Source organism: Eutrigla gurnardus (genome assembly GCF_963514095.1).
Source record: "Eutrigla gurnardus genome assembly, chromosome: 10".
Classification (NCBI taxonomy): domain Eukaryota; kingdom Metazoa; phylum Chordata; class Actinopteri; order Perciformes; family Triglidae; genus Eutrigla; species Eutrigla gurnardus.
The window spans coordinates 7,773,162-7,792,277 of NC_139924.1; the positions used below are offsets into that span (position 1 = coordinate 7,773,162).

The following is a 19,116-nucleotide window of genomic DNA, read 5'->3' on the forward strand; positions in this document are numbered from 1 at the left end:
ACAAATGAAACGTGAACTGTAAACATTTCTCTGTACAAATCATTTTAGGTAGAGTTGACCACGGGCGGGGGGACGGGCCAACCGGAGCTCACCCCGCTGGAGGAAAAACTGGCGGGGATCATCGGAGACTCCCTCCTGAGTGGAGTGGTGACGGAGGTGGAGGGGGACACCGATGCCGGCCCACAAGAAGCAGAAGACCAAGGTATGTAATTTGTATTCCCATATTTGAAAAGAGTGTAAACCAAATGCATTAAAGTTGTGTTCACCCATTTATGTACAGAAACGATTGAGACTCCGTTCACTAAACAAGTGACTTTATTCAACATTTTTTTTGTAGTTGCTGCGGGTCCAAGTGAGGTCAGTGGTGCTGCAGCTGAGCCATGTGCGCCCAGTGTCTCCACTGCACCTCGTGCATCCCAGCCCTCCAGCAGCCGTGTCCTCTCAGATGCAGTCCTGCAGACGCAGAGAGACACAGTCACTGCAATCAACAAAGTTGCTGGAGAACTGCGGGAGATAAAACATGTCCTGTCCGAGCTCAACACCACCATCAAGGAGTTAATCAATAAATTATTATTTTGAATCTGTTTCCATACCTGTATTTTCATAAGCGACGCATCACATCCAAACGCTGGCGCACGGCAGCAGCGTTTGGCTCAAATGCCTGGGGATAGGGGTCCGGGTTGGGGCCAAGACAATTAGCGTCGGGGGGCAGGGCCACATCCCTCAGTTTTGCCACGTTATGCAGCACAGCACACGCTCTGACAATGTTGCAGACCTTCTCGGGCTTGTAGGCTAGCGTTCCCCCTGTCCTGTCAAGACACCGCCACCTGCCCTTCAGGAGCCCGATGGTGCGCTCTACAATACTGCGCGCCTGGCTGTGGCGCAGATTGTAGGTGCTCTCCTCTGCGCTCTGTGGGTTGGGAAAAGGGGTGAGCAGCCACCGCTTGAGGGGGTGTCCACTGTCGCCTGCAAGGTCGGTGAACGGATTAAACACTAGTACGGAATAGCAAGTCTCAGGATTTCCACATTAATTATCCGTACCTAGAAGCCACCCATCACGTACAGCGCCGGCCTCCAGTCTGCGCCCAACACTGCTGTGTCTCAGTATAAATGAATCATGGGTTGACCCAGGCCACCGAGCCACTACATTTGTGAGCAACATGTCTGCATCACATACAATTTGGACATTGAGGGAATGGAAATGCTTACGATTAATGAAAGCAAATTCATTCTCACTCGGTGCCCTTATAGCAACATGAGTGCAGTCAATGGCACCGATTACATTTGGGAAACCGGACATTGCTGCAAATTGCGCTTTTTTATTTGCCTGTTCACCCACCGTATAAGGAAACTTTATGTACTGATTCGACAAACCAATTATACCTCCTAACACGTCTGGCATGACACGGCTGAAGGTTGGCTGGGATATCCCTGACCTGTCAGCCAATTCCCTCTGGAATGTGCCGGTTGCCAGAAACCCGAGTGTTGTGAGCACTTGGAGCGGGACTGGCACGGCGTGGTTTCTGCGGGTGCTCCTCTCTAAGGCTGGGCCCAATGCCGCACACAGATCCAAGAGGACAGCACGTGGGAGTCGGAAACGGCTCATCAGCCACTCATCACTGTTGGCCAGTGGATCTTGCTGGTCTCGGAAGTTCTGCTCCCTCCGTATCCTTCCGTTTGCCACATCCTCTAACAGTGCCAAAGCAGCCGTTGTGCGTCATGATGCATTGTGAGTACCTGCCTTTATATGCCCATCTATTAGGTGGTATCTGCTACACGTGTGAGGATTACCCCGATTGACTAACAGTTCTTCAGACTAACAATATAAGATCATTATAGTCTTTATTTGTATGGCAACAAAACACAGTTACAAAGTGTTTTATGCATTATGCATTGAAAACGGAGATGAAACGGAATGGGCTATATGATATAGGATGTTAATATATTACACTGCATTCATATCAGTGTGAACATACTTTGCCCTGCTGTTGTCTTACTATTGTCCTAAATCATATGTTTCCCGTGTGCACTCCAGGGAGTATGTTATTCATTGTAGAAATAGTGTTTTTTTTATGGCTACATTTCTTGCAAATGAACTGTTCGTATATGAGAGGTAATATAACTATTTATTTTAAACGATCAGTATCAGTTTCACACAGTTTCTCCTGTTTCTTTCTTCTGCCATCAGTGGCGCAGTTTCTCATTACCCCAGTTATGTGCGTACGCATGGGTCAGAGTTGGCCGCACATTTTCCCGTCAAGTTCTCTTTTTATAAATCCCACGGTTTGCGTAGAGAGTGGCGTACGCCTTCTTTTGTGCGTACGCAACGTTTATAAATGAGGCCCCAGGTCATTAGTTTATGACTCCCAAGAGGGGAGGAAGGGGTCTTCACCATGCCTTGGGAGCAAATGGTGAGGAAGAGATATGGTGTTATCCTTTATACTTCAATCGAGGCTCTCTGTCAAACAAAGGTGTTAATCAGTTTCCAGATGTGTTTAGGTGCCTCAAAGTCTGTTGACTCTGAAGGTCTGGTCCTCCTTGTTCGGGGGTGCGTGGAGATCTTGTAGATGCTCTGATTTAAGGGTTCGTAAATACTCTAACCGAGCCATAAAGAGGACTCACACTTCCTCCAAGTGGTCTGAAGGAGAATGTTTACTGATCTGCTACGAGGGGACCTTAGTCTGTATATCTTTTAAAGGTGAATAGTTCATCTTTCGTTCGTTGAGAAGTCACATCCGAGAATCGTGGGGCTGTAGCCCCTACAGTATCAACAGTAGTAGTCCATGGCAGCAGGCACAGCCACGCCGAGATGGATCCATCCCAACCACTTCGCCGTAGACCAGAAAGCAGGAGTAGTTGAGCAGTCACACATACCCCTTGTCCACCAACGCGAACCTAGTTCAAGAGCCGGGCCGGTGCCGTGCTGGTTCGCAGTTGGTTCAACTAGCGAACCGTTCGAGAACCTGTTTGCGTTTCCACCGGCTAGAGAGCCCAGAGAGCCACGTCATTACGTCACTGAATACGTCTGAGGTTTCCCCGCAGCGCTAATTTCAAGCATAGCAGACATGTCTCTTCAGAAAAAGTGTTTATTTTGGCAAATAATACAATAACAATAAAATACTAAAATCACAAAAAAAATTTAAAGTGTAGAACAGTGTGTGATCAATAGATCAGAGTGTTTGATGTTTAGTCATCTGCAGGTTGGACCTCCGTTCAGTATCGCCGATGTCCGACAGCTCTACAAACACAAACCAGAGAACAGCGGTTTAATCACAAACGTGTCCACGACGCTGTGAACACAGATGTTATGTTACGTTGGTAGTTGGTAACGTTTAGGGAGCCAACGGCAGTCAGAAAGTGGCATGCTAACGTTGTTGTTAGCAATATCACGCTAGTTGGCTAGCTAGCCGGTCAGCTTACATTACCCGAGGAAGCAAAGCCACTAGTTGCTGCTGTTACGAACGTAATCACTAGCTTGGTAAACTAAACAGAAATGTATCGTTAGTTTGCAACGAGGTGAAACATTTTAAAAGTGAAACTTACCGGGAACAGTAACGTTAGTAAAACTCCGCACTCCGCAGCGGCGTATTTTCCCCCGTTGCCTCGAGCGTTAACCCCACTCCCAGCCCCTAACGTAAGCCGGGCCCAGTTCCAGCCCAGCAAAGAGTTGGGGCCGCTCGGGAACCAGTTTTCCTGGCCGAGAGCCGGCTCTTTGTCTGTGGAAACAGGAAGAACTGGTTCGCGATTGGGCACCGGCTCCGAACCGGCCCTCAAAATGCCTCGGTGGAAAAGGGGTAACAGTGGGCAGGTGGAGCTACAATATGGTGTTTCCAGCATCAGGCCAGTTAGCAGTCTGCATCGGTCATGACCTCAGTGGACTCTGCTGGACCAGAAAGCATAGCCAGACTCCCGGGAGTGATCCCGGGAGTAGTCAAGTTAGTGACAGTAGAGATTCCGATTTTAGTCAATTACTTTAATTAAAAATACTGGCAGTAAGAGGCAAACAAGACCACAACATCGGTGCAGTCCGGACCAGGTTCCACCACGGTCCAGGGAGACCTGCTAGGCAAGAGAGCACAGGGACTCCGGGGGAACATACACAGAGAGAGCGCGCGAGAGAGAGAGAGAGAGAGAGGGGCTCAGTGTGCCACTATAATCCCCCAGCAGTCTAGGCCTATAGCAGCTTAACCAAGAGCTGGCTCAGGGCAAACCTGAGCCAGCCCTAGCTATAAGCGGTGTCAAAGAGAAAGGTTTTAAGCCTACTCTTAAATGTGGGAACAGTGTCTGCCTCACGAACGGTTCCACAGAAGAGGAGCTTGATGGCTGAAAGCTCTGGCCCCTGTTCTAATTTTGGAGACTTTAGGAACTACAAGTAACCCTTTATTCTGAGAGCGTAGTGCTCTAGGAGGACAGTATGGGTTTAATGAGCTCTTTAAGATATGATGGTGCCTGTCCATTAAGAGCCTTGTAAGTGAGGAGAAGGATATTGAATTCTATTCTGGATTTTACTGGGAGCCAGTGCAGAGAAGCTAATACAGGAGAAATGTGATCCCTTCTTCTGGTTTTAGTCAGAACACGAGCTGCAGCATTCTGGACCAGCTGGAGAGATTTAAGAGATTTATTAGAGCAGCCTGATAATAAAGAATTACAATAGTCCAGCCTTGAGGTAACAAATGCATGGACAAGTTTTTCTGCATCTTTTTGAGACAGCATTGGCCTAATTTTAGTAATGTTACGCAGGTGAAAGTAGGCTGTCCTCGTGGTTTGTTTAATATGCGAGTCAAAGGACAGGTCTTGATCAAAGATAACTCCAAGGTTTCTTACAGTAGCATTTGAGGCGATGGCAATCCCATCAATAGTCGCTATATCTTTAGACAGCGAGCTTCGGAGGAGTTTAGGCCCAAGTACAATAACTTCCGTTTTATCGGAGTTTAACATCAGGAAATTGCAGGTCATCCAGAATTTTATGTCATCAACACAAGCCTGGAGTTTAACTAGCTGATTGGTTTCTTCAGGCTTGATCGATAGATATAACTGAGTATCATCAGCATAACAATGGAAGTATTAGAGTGTCCTCTAATAATGTTGCCTAAAGGAAGCATATATAAGTTGAAAAGAATTGGTCCGAGCACAGAACCTTGAGGAACACCGTATTTAACTTCAGTGTGCCTGGAGGATTTTTCATTGACATGCACAAACTGAGATCGATTGGATAAATAGGACTTAAACTAGCTTAATGCGGTTCCTTTGATGCCAATTAATTTTTCCAGTCTACATATTAGAATCTCATGGTTAATGGTGTCAAATGCAGCACTAAGATCTAGCAGAACAAGTACAGAAACCAGTCCTTTGTCAGAAGCAATAAGAAGGTAATTTGTCATTTTCACCAGAGCTGTCTCTGTACTATGATGTACTCTAAATCCTGACTGGAAGTCCTCAAGTAGACTGTTATTGTTGAGAAAGTCACACAGCTGATTGGCGACTACTTTCTCAAGGATTTTAGAGAGAAAAGGAAGATTTGATATTGGTCTGTAGTTTGATAAAACCCCTGGATCTAGAGTAGGCTTCTTAAGAAGAGGTTTAATTACAGCTACTTTAAATGACTGTGGCACATAGCCTGTTAATAAAGACACATTGATCATATCTAATAGCAACGCGCTAACTAAGGGTAAGACTTCTTTCAGTAGCCTGGTTGGTATCGGGTCTAGGAGACAGGTTGAAGGTTTAGAAGAAGAGATCATTGACGTTAGTTGGTTTAGGTTGATTGGAGAAAAGCAGTCTAAATATATATCAGGTCTTAATGCTAGTTCTAAGACTTCTGAGTTTGAGGGTAATGCGGTTCCAATTGAAGGCAAGATGCAAGTAATTTTGTCGCGGATTGCTAGAATTTTATCATTAAAAAAGTTCATAAAGTCGTTACTACTAAGATCTCAAGGAATGCATGGCTCAGTAGAGCTGTGACTCTTTGTCAGCCTGGCTACAGTACTGAAAAGAAATCTAGGGTTGTTTTTATTTTCCTCTATTATAGATGAGTAGTAGGCTGCTCTGGCATTACGGAGAGCCTTATATTTTAAGACAGTCCTGCCAAACTAGGCGGGATTCTTCCAGTTTGGTGGAGCGCCAGATGGTTTCAAGTTTACGCATTTTTTGTTTTAGTTTACGAGTTTGGGAGTTATACCAGGGAGCTAACTTCCTATGCTTTATAGTTTTCTGTTTTAGCGGAGCAACAGAGTCAAGAGTCGTTCGCAGTAGGCTTCCAGATTCATCTATAAGAGAATCGATCTGGGAGGGACTAAGATTAATATAAAAGTCCTCCGTTTCATTAAGACATGGAAGTGAACTCAAGACTGGCGGAATTACTTCCTTAAACTTAGCTACTGCTCTACCCGATAGACACCGAGAGTAGTAGCTTTTTCCTAGAGGAGCAAAGTCCAGCAACAATAATTCAAAGGTTATCAAGTAGGGGTGGGAAAAAAAATCGATATTGCAATATATTGTTGTGCTCTCTGTCGCAATAAATAAATCGATACACTGACGGCAAATATCGATATTTTTCTACAGGTTTTTTTAGACTCCTGTCGGTGCGTCTAAGAGTTAACGGTTCTCCGGAGCGGATCCGCGGGGGCCGCCCGCTGCCCGGTCTGATTGCCTATTTACGGGCAGGATTCCGAGCGGCGCGCTAGAGTTTAGAGGCTCACGGACTCACAGACTCTGGCATCGGGTACCCCGAGGCGGAGGAGGAGGGTCCGCCGACGTGACCCGCTGGCTCCCCGCCGGCGCTGCCCTCGTTTCCCCCGCTAGAGCAGCACCGGTTCAAAAATGAGCGTCATGCGCGAATGACGCGAATAGTCCAAAATGATCAAGCGGCGCGATACACGCGTCTCACGCGATTGTATTCGCGTCTATCGCGTCCGGTGTGAACGCCGCATAAGCGTGGCCGTGTGCTGGCCGGTGCTGTTGTGAGCTTCAAGCGCTTTTCACACAGCATTGAGGGCATGAGGACCCACTTTTCGGCCGGGCTCGATTGCCTATTTACGGGCAGGATTCCGGGCGGCGCGTGTTTACCGTCCACCGGAGGGTGCGCACCCGCGGAGCCGTGTGCTGCCCGGTGTTGCTGTGAGCTCCAAGCGGTTTTCACCAAGCTCTGAGGGCATGAGGCCTGACTTCCCAGGTACTGGATGGGTGAACATAACTCTGCACATAATTGGTTGCATACTGAAATGTGCCCAATATTTCATTTAATTCTGATGTTATTCTTATCTTGTTTAGCTATTGTTAAACTAAAACGGGCCCAAGTTTACATAAAACAAGTTGCTACTGACTTTTCAGTATCAGAAAGCACTGTCCTGGTTTACATAAGACATGTTATTAATGTTCATGCACTTTAATGTGTCCAGCTGGACAGTGTTTATTCATTTGTACATTGTACGAAGTTGTGGAATTTATTTTTTATGCATATTTTTTCTTTTTCAGTCACATATCGTGATATATCGTTGATGAAATTTCTTGCAATATATCGAATATCGCAGATATCGTGTATCGTGATATTATCGTTATCGTGGGCCAAATATCGTCACAGTATCGAATCGTGAGTTACCCGTATCGTCCCACCCCTATTATCAAGTAATGGTCAGATAAAGAAGAATTTTGAGGAAAGATTATTAAGTTTTCGATTTCAACGCCATAAGATAAGACGAGGTCGAGAGTGTGGCTATGACAGTGAGTTGGTTTCTGTACACTCTGACTGAAGCCAATAGAATCTATTAAGGAAGTAAATGCTACACTAAGGCTGTCATTTACAACGTCCACATGGACATTAAAATCCCCCCAGGCATAACCTGGTGTATGTTATGTGATTGATCTGATGTGTCAGTACAGACTACATTATGACACAATTCAAAGTTTGTTTCCCAATCGGTACACTGTCTTTCTTTCCAGATGATGCCACTCCAACGTCAAGAATACCTTTTTCGGGTCAGCAGAGATCTCTGCCTACACCACCGTCATGTAAGTTTTTTTTTTGTTAATTGTCTGATGTATTAGCATAGGTTCCTGTTTTGCAAATACCATGTATAAGAAAGCCCACCATAAATTAACTGACATTCATGTTCACTTTCTCTTCAGATGTTTCACCACTCAGACATGTAGCCAGCACCTCGACCAGACATGTAGCCAGTCCAACATTTCACACCCCAACACATCAACCAGCCAGATTGGAAGGGTCTTTTACACAACTGGATACATCTCTGAACCCAGTTCAAGTTACAGTGGCTTTGAATTTTCCATTTACAGTCTGAATGTTTGTTTTCGGCTTCTTGGTTAGGATAACCAAGAAGCCGAAAACAAACATTTTCTTTTCTTCTCAAAAACTTCAGCAATGACTCACGACGGAGAGGAAGGGGCCTCAGTCGTGGCCACGATTGAGAGAAGTAAGTACTTTATACACACTTAAGATGTTCACATATATTATGTATAAAACTAAAATGAATTCCATCACAAATGTCCCCGTAGTCATGGAAGCACGCATTGGCCGCCTGATGAGGAGGATTGATGCTTTGGAGGATACGGTCAAAGCCCTGACCTCAAGAACAAACTCGCCTCAGCCTCCTCTGCCTCAGGAAGATCTCTTGTTGGCACCCTGCAGAACACTTGACGAGCTAGAGGAGTTGGACAGGAGTCTGGCTCAACAAGACCGGAGGAACAAAATGGTAATTAATTGGCCATAATCCTGTATAAAATAAATTCTCATTATAATAAAATTAGATTGTATAAGCTCTCCACATTCATTTTAATTCTGTTTTTGTTACAGCAACATTTCCTTGGAACAGTTGGAGGGGCAAGTGCAGGGGATGCCATCCGACGTATATTACGGCGAGTGGCAACAAACGATGTCCTGTCCGAGTACAGCCTGAAGGGGAGAAGGGCCAAAAAGTCCTTCCAGGAACTGGTGCTGTGCAAGATTATAACAGGTAAGTGTTTATATATTGTTCACATCAGTTTTATGCCAAGCTTGACTGATGAGATTTAGATGTGTAACTTTTTTACTTCTACCTGTAGCGGCCTGTGTGAAGAACTTCCCTGGCCAGACAGAAGCCGAGGTCGAGGAGTGCATTGGGCAAGCGCTCAAGTTTGCTCCACACAGACAGTAAATCAAACTTCTGTCTCTGAAATGTCTTGGTTGGTAGTAGGGCGTTTCTTGTGCTTTTGTGAACTTGTTGTGTTTAAACCTTTTTGTTTCTTTTTTTTAGGTCAACTGGTCAGCAAAACTGAGGCCCTGTTTAGACGAGACGACTGCAAAATATTGTAGTCATTGAAGCCTGAAGAAGACGGACAGCAGCAATTCTGCACTTTAATTTTTTTAAATTTAATTTTTATTGTATTATTGGCTTTATATTTTTGTATCTCTTTTATTTTGTTATCTTTTTAAACTTGTATTTTATTATATTTTGTATTACACTTGTATTTTTTTTTTTTTTGTATTAAACTTTCAAGTCTTGCCAAATTTGCCTGTTCATTCATCACTATCAATATTCACAAGTAAATGGTTTTCTTATGCAACCAAAACAACAAACAACAAATAACATACTACAGACATTACAACATTAGGGGAACATTGAGAGAACCAACATTATAACCAACAAGGTTAGGGGAACGTTATGAGAACATTGAGGGAACCAAACATGTAACCAACAAGGTTAGGGGAACGTTAGGGGAACCAACATTATAACCAACGAGGTTAGGGGAACATTAGGAGAACGTTGAGGGAACCAAACAACTAACGTTTGCAGAACGTAACACAAACTTTCCGCTGCAACCAAGTGGCACCCAAAACCTAACCCAAAGGTAACGTACAGGGAACATTACTGGAACCAAAGGCTTACATAACTAGAACGTTCTGGGAACCAAAAATGGCCAGTAGGGGAGACGCTGCTTGTTTAGTTTGAGGAGATGGTAGTGCTAATAATATAATAATAAGATGATTATTATCATGACCTATTCTGTTACCATTGAAAATCCTGAAATGTAGTAATGTCCGAATCCAAGCCCATCCAAGATAAAACGGGCACCTTCGGAATGCGTAAAAGATGCACCGGCGTGAAATGTTTTTATTTGGGCTATTAAGTATAATTTATGAAAAATTCAGTGTAAGGGATAAGTTGTTAATTTCACACAAAAAAGATCTAGATGGCAAACTGTAGTCTTGTAGTCCACTCCTTGTCACGTAGCGTGTAGTCTTGTGTATAATAATTGAGATCGCATTCTCAGCACCTCGCATGCGGGAATAAATTAAACTTGAGGAGAAATTATACAGTGGGAGACGCTGTGTCTGTCATATATCACAAAACAGGGTCAGAGCGCACAGCTGTAGACATAATGACGGCGAGACCCCGGTGCCTCGAGCCGCCGGGCCGTTCATCATCATCACCACCGTCTTCACCATCCGCGCTCCACAGCTGCACCGGATTCCCGTCCAACACCAGAACGGCGGGACACCGGGGCCCGCGTGGCCCTCGCGCGCCGCTCAGACCAGCAGCAGCCCCAACTCCGGCTCCAGCTCGCGGCAAGTTTGCACGTTTCTCCACGGACAACAGGCTGCCGAGACCAGGCACGAGCGGCGCGCAAGCAAAACACGATCCTGACTTTTTTTTTTTAACCGACAAATTCAATTCATAGTAACGCACCGCATTTAACGTTCAGTAACGATAACGGCGTTGTAACAACGGAAACAGTAATTAATTAGATTACCCCGTTACTGAAAAGATAACGGCGTTACCTAACGTTCTTCTAAACAGCGTTATTCCAAACACTGGTACTGGCAAACACAAAATTCACATCATTAAAAATCCATTCACATGTTCGTGCCATGCCATTTCAGTGCCCATAAGGTGCTTATCCAGTGCAAATCTAAAGGTATTTCACAGTCTTAAAACATACAGACCATTGTGCATCCCCCTTGCTATCTTGCTTGACATTCCTCATCCTTTAACGCACAGAGATCAGAGCAGATGCTGAGCATTAGTTAGCAATATCCTCTCGTTGCAGCAGATGGGCAGCATTACACACAGAGGCATCATATTTTCAATCTATTCAGTGTTTCCCCCTGATCCCATCAAGTCCCTTGTATGAAATTAAATTCAGAGCTTAACACAATCTCAAAAAGTAAAAAAACGTTGTGCTTTCCCATAGTGCAGGTTTATTTGTTGTTTTATAGGCTTGAATGTTTTGCTGTAAAGTTGTGTGAATGTGTGTACATCACAAGCCAAAGTGCAAAATGTGGCAAACGTGCTCGTGCAGAACACAAACAAATAAATTCTCTAAAGTGAAAATTAGTTACCGTTACATCATGTGACCACAAGATACTAAGCAGCCATTAATAAATGTCGCAACTGGTCGAAGAAGCAGCGGTCTGGGTGCTCAGTTCCACTCGAAGACGCCTGTTCCTTCTGAGAGTTACTGATACACCTCTCCATGTCGACGTTCTGAACCGCACGTTCAGCTTATACGCTTAGCACATTTGCAATTAGGTTATAAATGAGCAGCCTGTTGAGAAAAAAAAAACACACTCTCCCTGCATGTTTTCATCCTTTTTCCCTCCCCACTACGTGTTACAGTAATTGTCTTAATAATATGTTTCATTTCTATCTGTGTAATCTCATCATTCCAACATGTCTCAGGGCAACGCACTCTGCTCCGCCGACACAATCTCTCAGCTCTTTAACTATTCACTCAGGTTAATGTTGAGAGGGAGCTGGGAAACTGTTCGTCAGCAATTCAGTGATTTTTTCCCTTTCCCTTTTTTAACTTGCTCTCACTGACACGTGGATCCATCCAAGCAGTGCAGCTACAGATGCTGCCCTTTCTCAAGCATTACCTATACCTGCAGTCACTCAGCCAAGCCCTCCAGGAGTACAGTAGAGCAGGATACCTCATTTCCATGAAGTGTATATTCCTCGTCCCGACTCACTTTGTCTAGATTTTAAAAAAAGGAAGCCGTACTGCCTTGTATATGTTGCAATATGCTGTAACATATGAGACAATAATTGCAGTCCCCTCTTAAGGGGTTCAATTCAGAGTCCACCGCTGAAAACGAAACATGCCATGTTTTGCTGAGACTACGGTTTATTGCATTCATCGCCATGTCATGGCCGTGACATGTAAATCTCACACAGCATGGGAAAGCAGGTATTTCCACAAGTGTTCTGCATCACAGATGAGGGCAGCAGAGCACATGAGTGGTGGGTGAGGATAGCAAATGTCTTTTCCATTGCCACTATGAGAGGCTGAGCATGGCCAAGCAGAGAGGGAACAATTAGACCGTGCAGGTGAATGAAAAAAAGAAGAGACAGAGTTGAGAGGAAAGGGAGCGGAAAGGAGAAAAGTTCTTATATTTTCCTCTATTATAAAAACAGCAACAATACAATGGAAGTAGGGGATTCATTATGGAACTACAATTAACTGTGGCAACTGAAGAATCTGGTATTACCAGTAAATAAAAATAAAAAACGGTTCAAGTACAAATGGTCTGTTGTGAGTGTGTGATGGTTGATGTTAGTCCATTGACTGAATTATTTACCATTCCAGCCTTGCCACAAATTGTAGCCCTTGGTCTGCTATCTGAGCCCTTCGGCAACACATCACGGACCAGAGAGCATGAGGTGAAGAGATTCTGGCGGTGAAGAGATTCTGTGCAGGCAGCTGCTTTGGAGAGCCTATTGTCATCCATTGGAGCCAGGCAGTTGGTGGACAGATTAAGAGATGAGATGTCCTTGTTATTGATGTGTTTCAAATCCAACAGTGGTCTTGCAGAGTGAAAAAAAACCTGCCAAAGAAGCCAACAGCGTAAAAGATTGGGTGGTGACAAGATAACCAAAATAGACAAGTCATGTGCCTGAAATAAATGTGCATTTGGCCATTCTCACAGGGAGAACCACTGTGTTGCCCCCAACGTAATTGAATTTCAGTATTATCCCATGGAATTCATTTCACCATTGTCAGCCATGCCCTTCTCAGGAAAGTCAAGCTTTTTTGAATTTACCACAAGGACTGGGTCACACTAGTGTTTCGAATCAGCGTGTAAATGATTACAATGTTATTGTTGTGTTAATGATCCCAGTTCCCGGAGAACAGACTGAAATAATCAATTTGGGTTTAGGAATGACAAAGATTAACATTTCCAGCCTCTCTTCCAGCTCTTCTCCCTTTGACATTAAATGCGTATTACAAGATTTGACCTCATTTAGCTCCAATAAGTGTAACTTAAACACACTTTAAAAGCGGGTTGAAAACTCCTTGAAAGAACCAGCAATATGTATTTTTATCTTAATACTTTGGCAGGACAGCTAGTCCTGGCATGTTTAATAGTGCTGCACCACTGTAATATGCCTTGACTTAAAATCACTTACGAGTGATCACAGATGCAGAGGCTTTCATTAATCATAGGTCTGCTGTTGAGTTATAGGTGGTTCTTTCAAAACTGTTCAAAAGACTGATTGATAATAAAAACTTAATTTCATAGCCATCCAAAGATTAAGGTGACTAGAACAAGCTACAAACACCGTTTTTGTTTGTTATTTCTATTTTTGGTTAAATTAGTACAGTGACATTTTCATATTTCCAAAATTGGCAAGACAAAGGCCCAATTTGGACCATTATAAACATCTTAAATGTGAGGCTTGAACAGAGGGAGTCAGACCAGGAAATAAAGGATATATCAGTAGATGATAAAAGGTGATCAGTAGAGTGTCAATACACAGTAACAGACAAGGTTAACATACTGTATGTGTTATCTGTGATACATTTGGCCATGCTTCATTCAGCAGTGTGCATTTTTCCACACATCTGCTCCGACGATGAGTAACATTGACATACCGGTAAATGAATGATAAAATACCGACATAGTCAACTCCAAGGTGGAGACTGTCATGGGTCACTTTGATGGATGCACAGCAGGAGGGCTAAACAAACGGATGCATGAATTTGTGGCTCCAGTGAGAGCTCGGCCCAATCACTGGAAATCATTCAGGCAGTGTTGAGGCCCTTTTGTTTAGAGCGGTGATGGAAAATGCTATCACCCTCCAGTGGTCTGCTATGACCTCTGTCAGCAAATTCATATTTCTTGCTCGGTCCATCTGGAAGAAACTTGTCAGGACCAGGGCCTCTGTGTTTTATTACATACCACCTGTAGGACTCATGGCAATTTGATTTATGCGGATTCAGAGTACACTTAAGTCATATGAATATGAGGTAATAAACAAATGAATAGACATTTCCACAGGAGAATACATTTGTGATTCATAAGTTTCACAATGTAAAAACAGTTTGTTAATTAAAAAACAATATTAAATCTATAAAAGAACAACACACGTAATGTAAATTATAAAAGCAAAGAATGACCACTTAGAGAAAAATATAGTTATATTTGTATATATTATAAAAAAAGATGATAATATATTGCAACTATGGGACCAATAATACACTATGATCCTGAAAAAATGAAAATGGGAAAAAAACTGCATTTATGAAGTATTATGATACATGACCTTATAAGGCATCAAATAATGTTTTATAATGTTTTACAATTATTGTTATAAAGCATTATGGAGATTTAGGCTTGCTTATGATTATATAGTGCTATAAGCAAATTATAGCGTATGTTTACAACATAATGCCTTTAATGCAATATAAACATAGGCTTCATAAAACGTGTTACTGATGTATAAATATCAACAGAATGGCTTCATAAAACGTGTTACTGATGTATAAATATCAACAGAATTTCCAAACATTTGTGAAAATTCCTCTCCTCTCCATCCCTCTCCAGGACATTTGCTATTAGAACACACACACACACACACACACACACACACACAGAAGGCAGCTTTCATGGTTTGAGAGGCGTTGATAATTTGAGTTGAAATGAGCTTGTCTTCATTAATGACAGTCACTGCTAAACCGTTTATCTTCGTATACCCAGGTTACTGTGCTAAAATGACTCCCTCTATGCAATTCCTACTAATAGCTCTCTTTAATGTCAAAGAGAGAGCACAGCCTGAAGGGGAGTGCTTTCTCCCCGGCTCTGATACATTTGAAATATACATGATGCATGGATGGGAAGAAATGTTGTCAAAAAGTAACATTGAAACACAGCCACCGACTTGTTCCTCTCCCCGGTTGTCCCGACAACCCATGTTAGGTGATGACAGGTGTGAGCTAATTGCAATTGAGTCAGTTCCACTGGGAATCAATGTAGAAACGGATACAAATGATGAGAACAGCGTGAGCTCAATGTAGTCGTGCATAGTGACTTCCATCCATGCATCCATCCAATTGATCTATCCTATTGATCCAAATGATCCAATTGATCCATCCATCCATATGCTGAACAACGGACCTTTAGCAAAAAAAAAAAAAAAAAATACATCAATGCAGCTGTTTCTGCATATTTCAAATGTCTACAATAACTGTGTAAGATTCAGCATTTTAAAGGAGAAATCCGGTCATTTTTGACCCCATTTTCATTGTCCCCAGGGTCATCACGACTTTTCAGAAGCAAAAAAACTACCAAAATTGAGTTGACCTAGCCCGGGATCTGTCCCTGCCTGCCAGCCTTCCAGACTCGCCCCAATGCTAACCCATAGGGGCAAGTTTTATCTGCTTTTCTGGGCCTCAGAAAATAATTCCAAGACCTATGCAACACAGGTTGGGGGTGCAGTCGAATAGTCTTTTTTGCTTAGGAAGGTTCCTAACTGAAGAAGTGACCCGGAAGTAAACAAGTGGCCGTTATGATAAGAGCCGTTCGGATTCTCTAAATGGAAGGAAACGAGCTCCAATGCTTCCTTTCAGAGCTCCTTTAGCATAAGATGCAACGGACCTTCCTATGCGAAAGGAAAGGAGATTGCGCCGACCCACAATTCTTTGCGAGAGCAACATTTAAAGTGCCGCACACCTCGGCCGTTCATGAAAACAAACGATATTTGCATTTACATATTTAACAGTTACTTTCATGCAGACATATAGTAATTGGAATAGTGATGATAAATGTGTGGACAGTGATAATAATTGAATGGTATTTTTTATTTTATTTTTTTCAATCATGTTACAAACTTGTCAAAAACTAAACGAAAACCACAAATGAAACGTAAATAAAGCAACCGGTCAAACAGAGGAACTGCTGGAACTGAAGCCGGTCAGTGAACCAGCTGTTTATAAAACCAACATGTGGAGAAGTGGACGACGCGTTTTTTGTAGTCCATTATTGTAGTTCCTCCAGCGCAGACGCACGTGAATCGCCAGTGCCGATCATCAGCTGTCAATCATCAGCGGCCGCGTTATAATGACGTAGTTTAGTGAAAGTCCGGTCGGATTCTCTGCGCACCGCGGTCGACTTTTCCTAAATCCTTTTGAGTTCTCCTATCGCCTTTCCTTAACCCCCGTGACGTTTTCCCCAGAGGTCAAGGAATAGGAGTTAGGAATAGGAGTTAGGACCTTATTTTTTGACTATTCGACTGCACCCCGGGTCCTTACGAGACACGACAGCGCTCACTTAGCTCAAATAGTGTGGCGGAACAACATAAACGTGTGTTTTTGCTCACCTCAAATCACCCCGTAGACATTAGTAGTAGAGTGAGGACGTCAGACGGAAACTTGCGTGAGACTTGCATTGTTTTGGCTACAGGCTGCTGTTTAGCTGTAAGCAATCGTTTCTATGTTGTAACATAGTCATACATATGGACATAACAGCTTCATGGATTTATTATGGACATGATGACTGCACTGCTCGATCATTTCTTTATGGATACAAAATCAAAACTACAATGAAAACGTTTTCGTTTCTGCGGTGAGTGGGAGGGATGAGACCGGCACTCTACTACTAATGTCTACGGGGTGATTTGAGGTGAGTAACTCCATGCAAAAACACATATTTATGTCGTTTCGCCAAACTATTTGAGCTAAACGAGCGCTGTCGTGTCTCGTAAGGACCCAACCTGTGTTGCATAGGTCTTGGAATTATTTTCTGAGGCCCAGAAAAGCAGATAAAACTTGCCCCAATGGGTGAGCATTGGAGTGATTCTGGAAGGCTGCCAGGCAGGTACACATCTCGGGTTAGGTCAAGTCAATTTTTGTCGGGTTTTTTGCTTCTGAAAAGTCGGGATGACCATGGGGACAATGGAAATGGGGTCAAAAATGACCGGATTTCTCCTTTAAATGCTCTGGTAGCGCTCAGAAAAATGTGTTTTACATTTAGGTCATTTAGCAGACGCTTTTGTCCAAAGCGACTTACAATAAGTACATTTGTCAAAAGAAGGAAACAAGGAAACCACAACGTATCATTGCTGATAAAGTAAGAGCTAAAAATAGAACAAGTGTTAGGTCCTTATCTGAGTAAACTAGTACTTCAAGAGCAACAGTGCTATGATCAGAGTGCTATAGGTAAGGTAGGTTTTAAGGCACAGACCACAAATATGGCTTAATATGGAGTCTACAAATGTGACTTTTTTGGGGCTAAAACTCAAGGAAGCACCAAATATATATGCTTTCAATAGAAAAGGAGTAAGCAATAAGAAGTAAACAATTAAACATGCATCATACAAAAGCATGTACGATGATTACATGGACATATAAACACTATCACAATTGAAACGGCCATCAGAGAAACCAATTCACTGAATAGAACTATAAAGAGATTCAGTTCTTTCATATGTTTGTACAATAGATACTACCTCTCATAGGAGGTCTCTATGAAAATGAAATCTGGAGTTTTGTGTTTCACAAAGCAGGGTTTTGTCTTTTGATGCTGCGTTTGTGCTCTTTCATCCACATTGTATTTGCCAAAAGGACACTGAATTTGTGTGAGCGCTGCTTGTCTTGGGAGATTTAAGCTTGTAAGAGTGCAAACAAAGATGACGTCCCAGTGATGGTGGCATATTATTGATAGGGGTTTGGTTCTGAACGAGTACTGTACGATGTCCATGAAGGAATAGTCACTGAGGTCAGCTTTGTGCAACCATTGGCATTTTGGTGAATATGCTGGGTGACTATAGAACAGTACATGCCAATGTGTTCTAACTGGAGCATTTCTCTGGCACATCCCCAGCCTGATGCCCGCCCTTCACCCCCTCAGACTGACATCTGGATTGTAGCATCAGCCAAACAATTGATTGATTCAGGGATTTGCAACAGACTCACGGGGTGTGATGTTTCTAGCCACCATGGGATCTCGTCATGTGTAGGTTGGGACTCTGACAGAGAGCCCCTGTCATCATGGTTGGGCTCCTTGGATCGATTTCACCTGTCACTCAGCGCTTTGAATGTCTGGAGGTGGAGAAATCACAGTTCAGCCATTTGTGCTGCTAGATCACCCAAAGAGGAAAGCTGAGGTGAAGCGTAACAAGGAGAGTCGGTGGGACAGGGTACCAATGTCCCCAGCTGCCTCCTCCTCCTTCCAGCATCGCCTTCTGTGTTGCTGAGGTGAACGGATTCAGCTGAGCACAGGGAGGGCAGCGAGTCCACAGAAGGGTCCTGCTTGGAGTGGACCGACACCGCAGGAATCATTGTCATGGGAGTGTCTGTGGAAGTGTGGGCAGTTTTCCCCCTGGCACAATGTGACAGTGAGGTTTTCTGCTGCCTTCCTTGTTTCGTTTGATGTTGTTAATCAATAAAGGTGATGTGATTATGTTTCATACTGTTGAAAAGGTGACTTTTTTTTATGATTAAACTGTTTCTCAAAAAGCACATTCCTCTCTCTCTCTCTCTCTCTCTCTCTCTCAGCCTCCCCCGCACCATGGTGGCCCACGTCAACAGGCAGGGCGTAGGTCGCTCTCCTGTCATGTTGAATATGGTGACGAGCCTGTGGCCGTGAGAGTCAGACCACCTGTTGTTTCTGAAGGTTCTCCAACATCCCAAAGCAGAAGTGGGTCTGTCTGTGAACCGATACAACTGGCACAGCAGGAAGCACTTGCGGATGGAGGCCTTTGCACACGGGTGTGGTCGATGTTGTCACGCAGGGTGTGCGGTCATTGGGTTCCATCAGAGTCCAGGAGAGGAAATAGCCTGGGTGAGTTAGAATGAAGGCTATGATATTGTAACCGTAGCTCCATCAGCATAGGCGGAGCCTGT

General features: G+C 43.6%; 1 protein-coding gene and 1 long non-coding RNA gene across 2 annotated transcripts in view; both read left to right on the plus strand.

The window, feature by feature from the left end:
- Positions 1 to 18,886, plus strand: part of LOC311020383 — a 30,103-nt gene extending 11,217 nt beyond the window's left edge. The window contains exons 2-3 of the long non-coding RNA XR_014597902.1: positions 18,095 to 18,608; positions 18,769 to 18,886. This is a non-coding gene — a long non-coding RNA (uncharacterized lncRNA). The remainder of the gene's footprint in view (positions 1 to 18,094; positions 18,609 to 18,768) is intronic.
- On the plus strand, positions 8,378 to 9,558 carry LOC311020425 (uncharacterized protein; the record flags this gene model as incomplete). Its single annotated transcript, XM_084020447.1, has 5 exons — positions 8,378 to 8,429; positions 8,512 to 8,708; positions 8,810 to 8,969; positions 9,058 to 9,145; positions 9,249 to 9,558. 5 exons carry the CDS (start codon positions 8,378 to 8,380, stop codon positions 9,268 to 9,270), a joined length of 519 nt encoding a protein of 172 aa, XP_083876573.1. The 3' UTR covers positions 9,271 to 9,558.
- Positions 18,887 to 19,116: the final 230 nt, after the last annotated feature.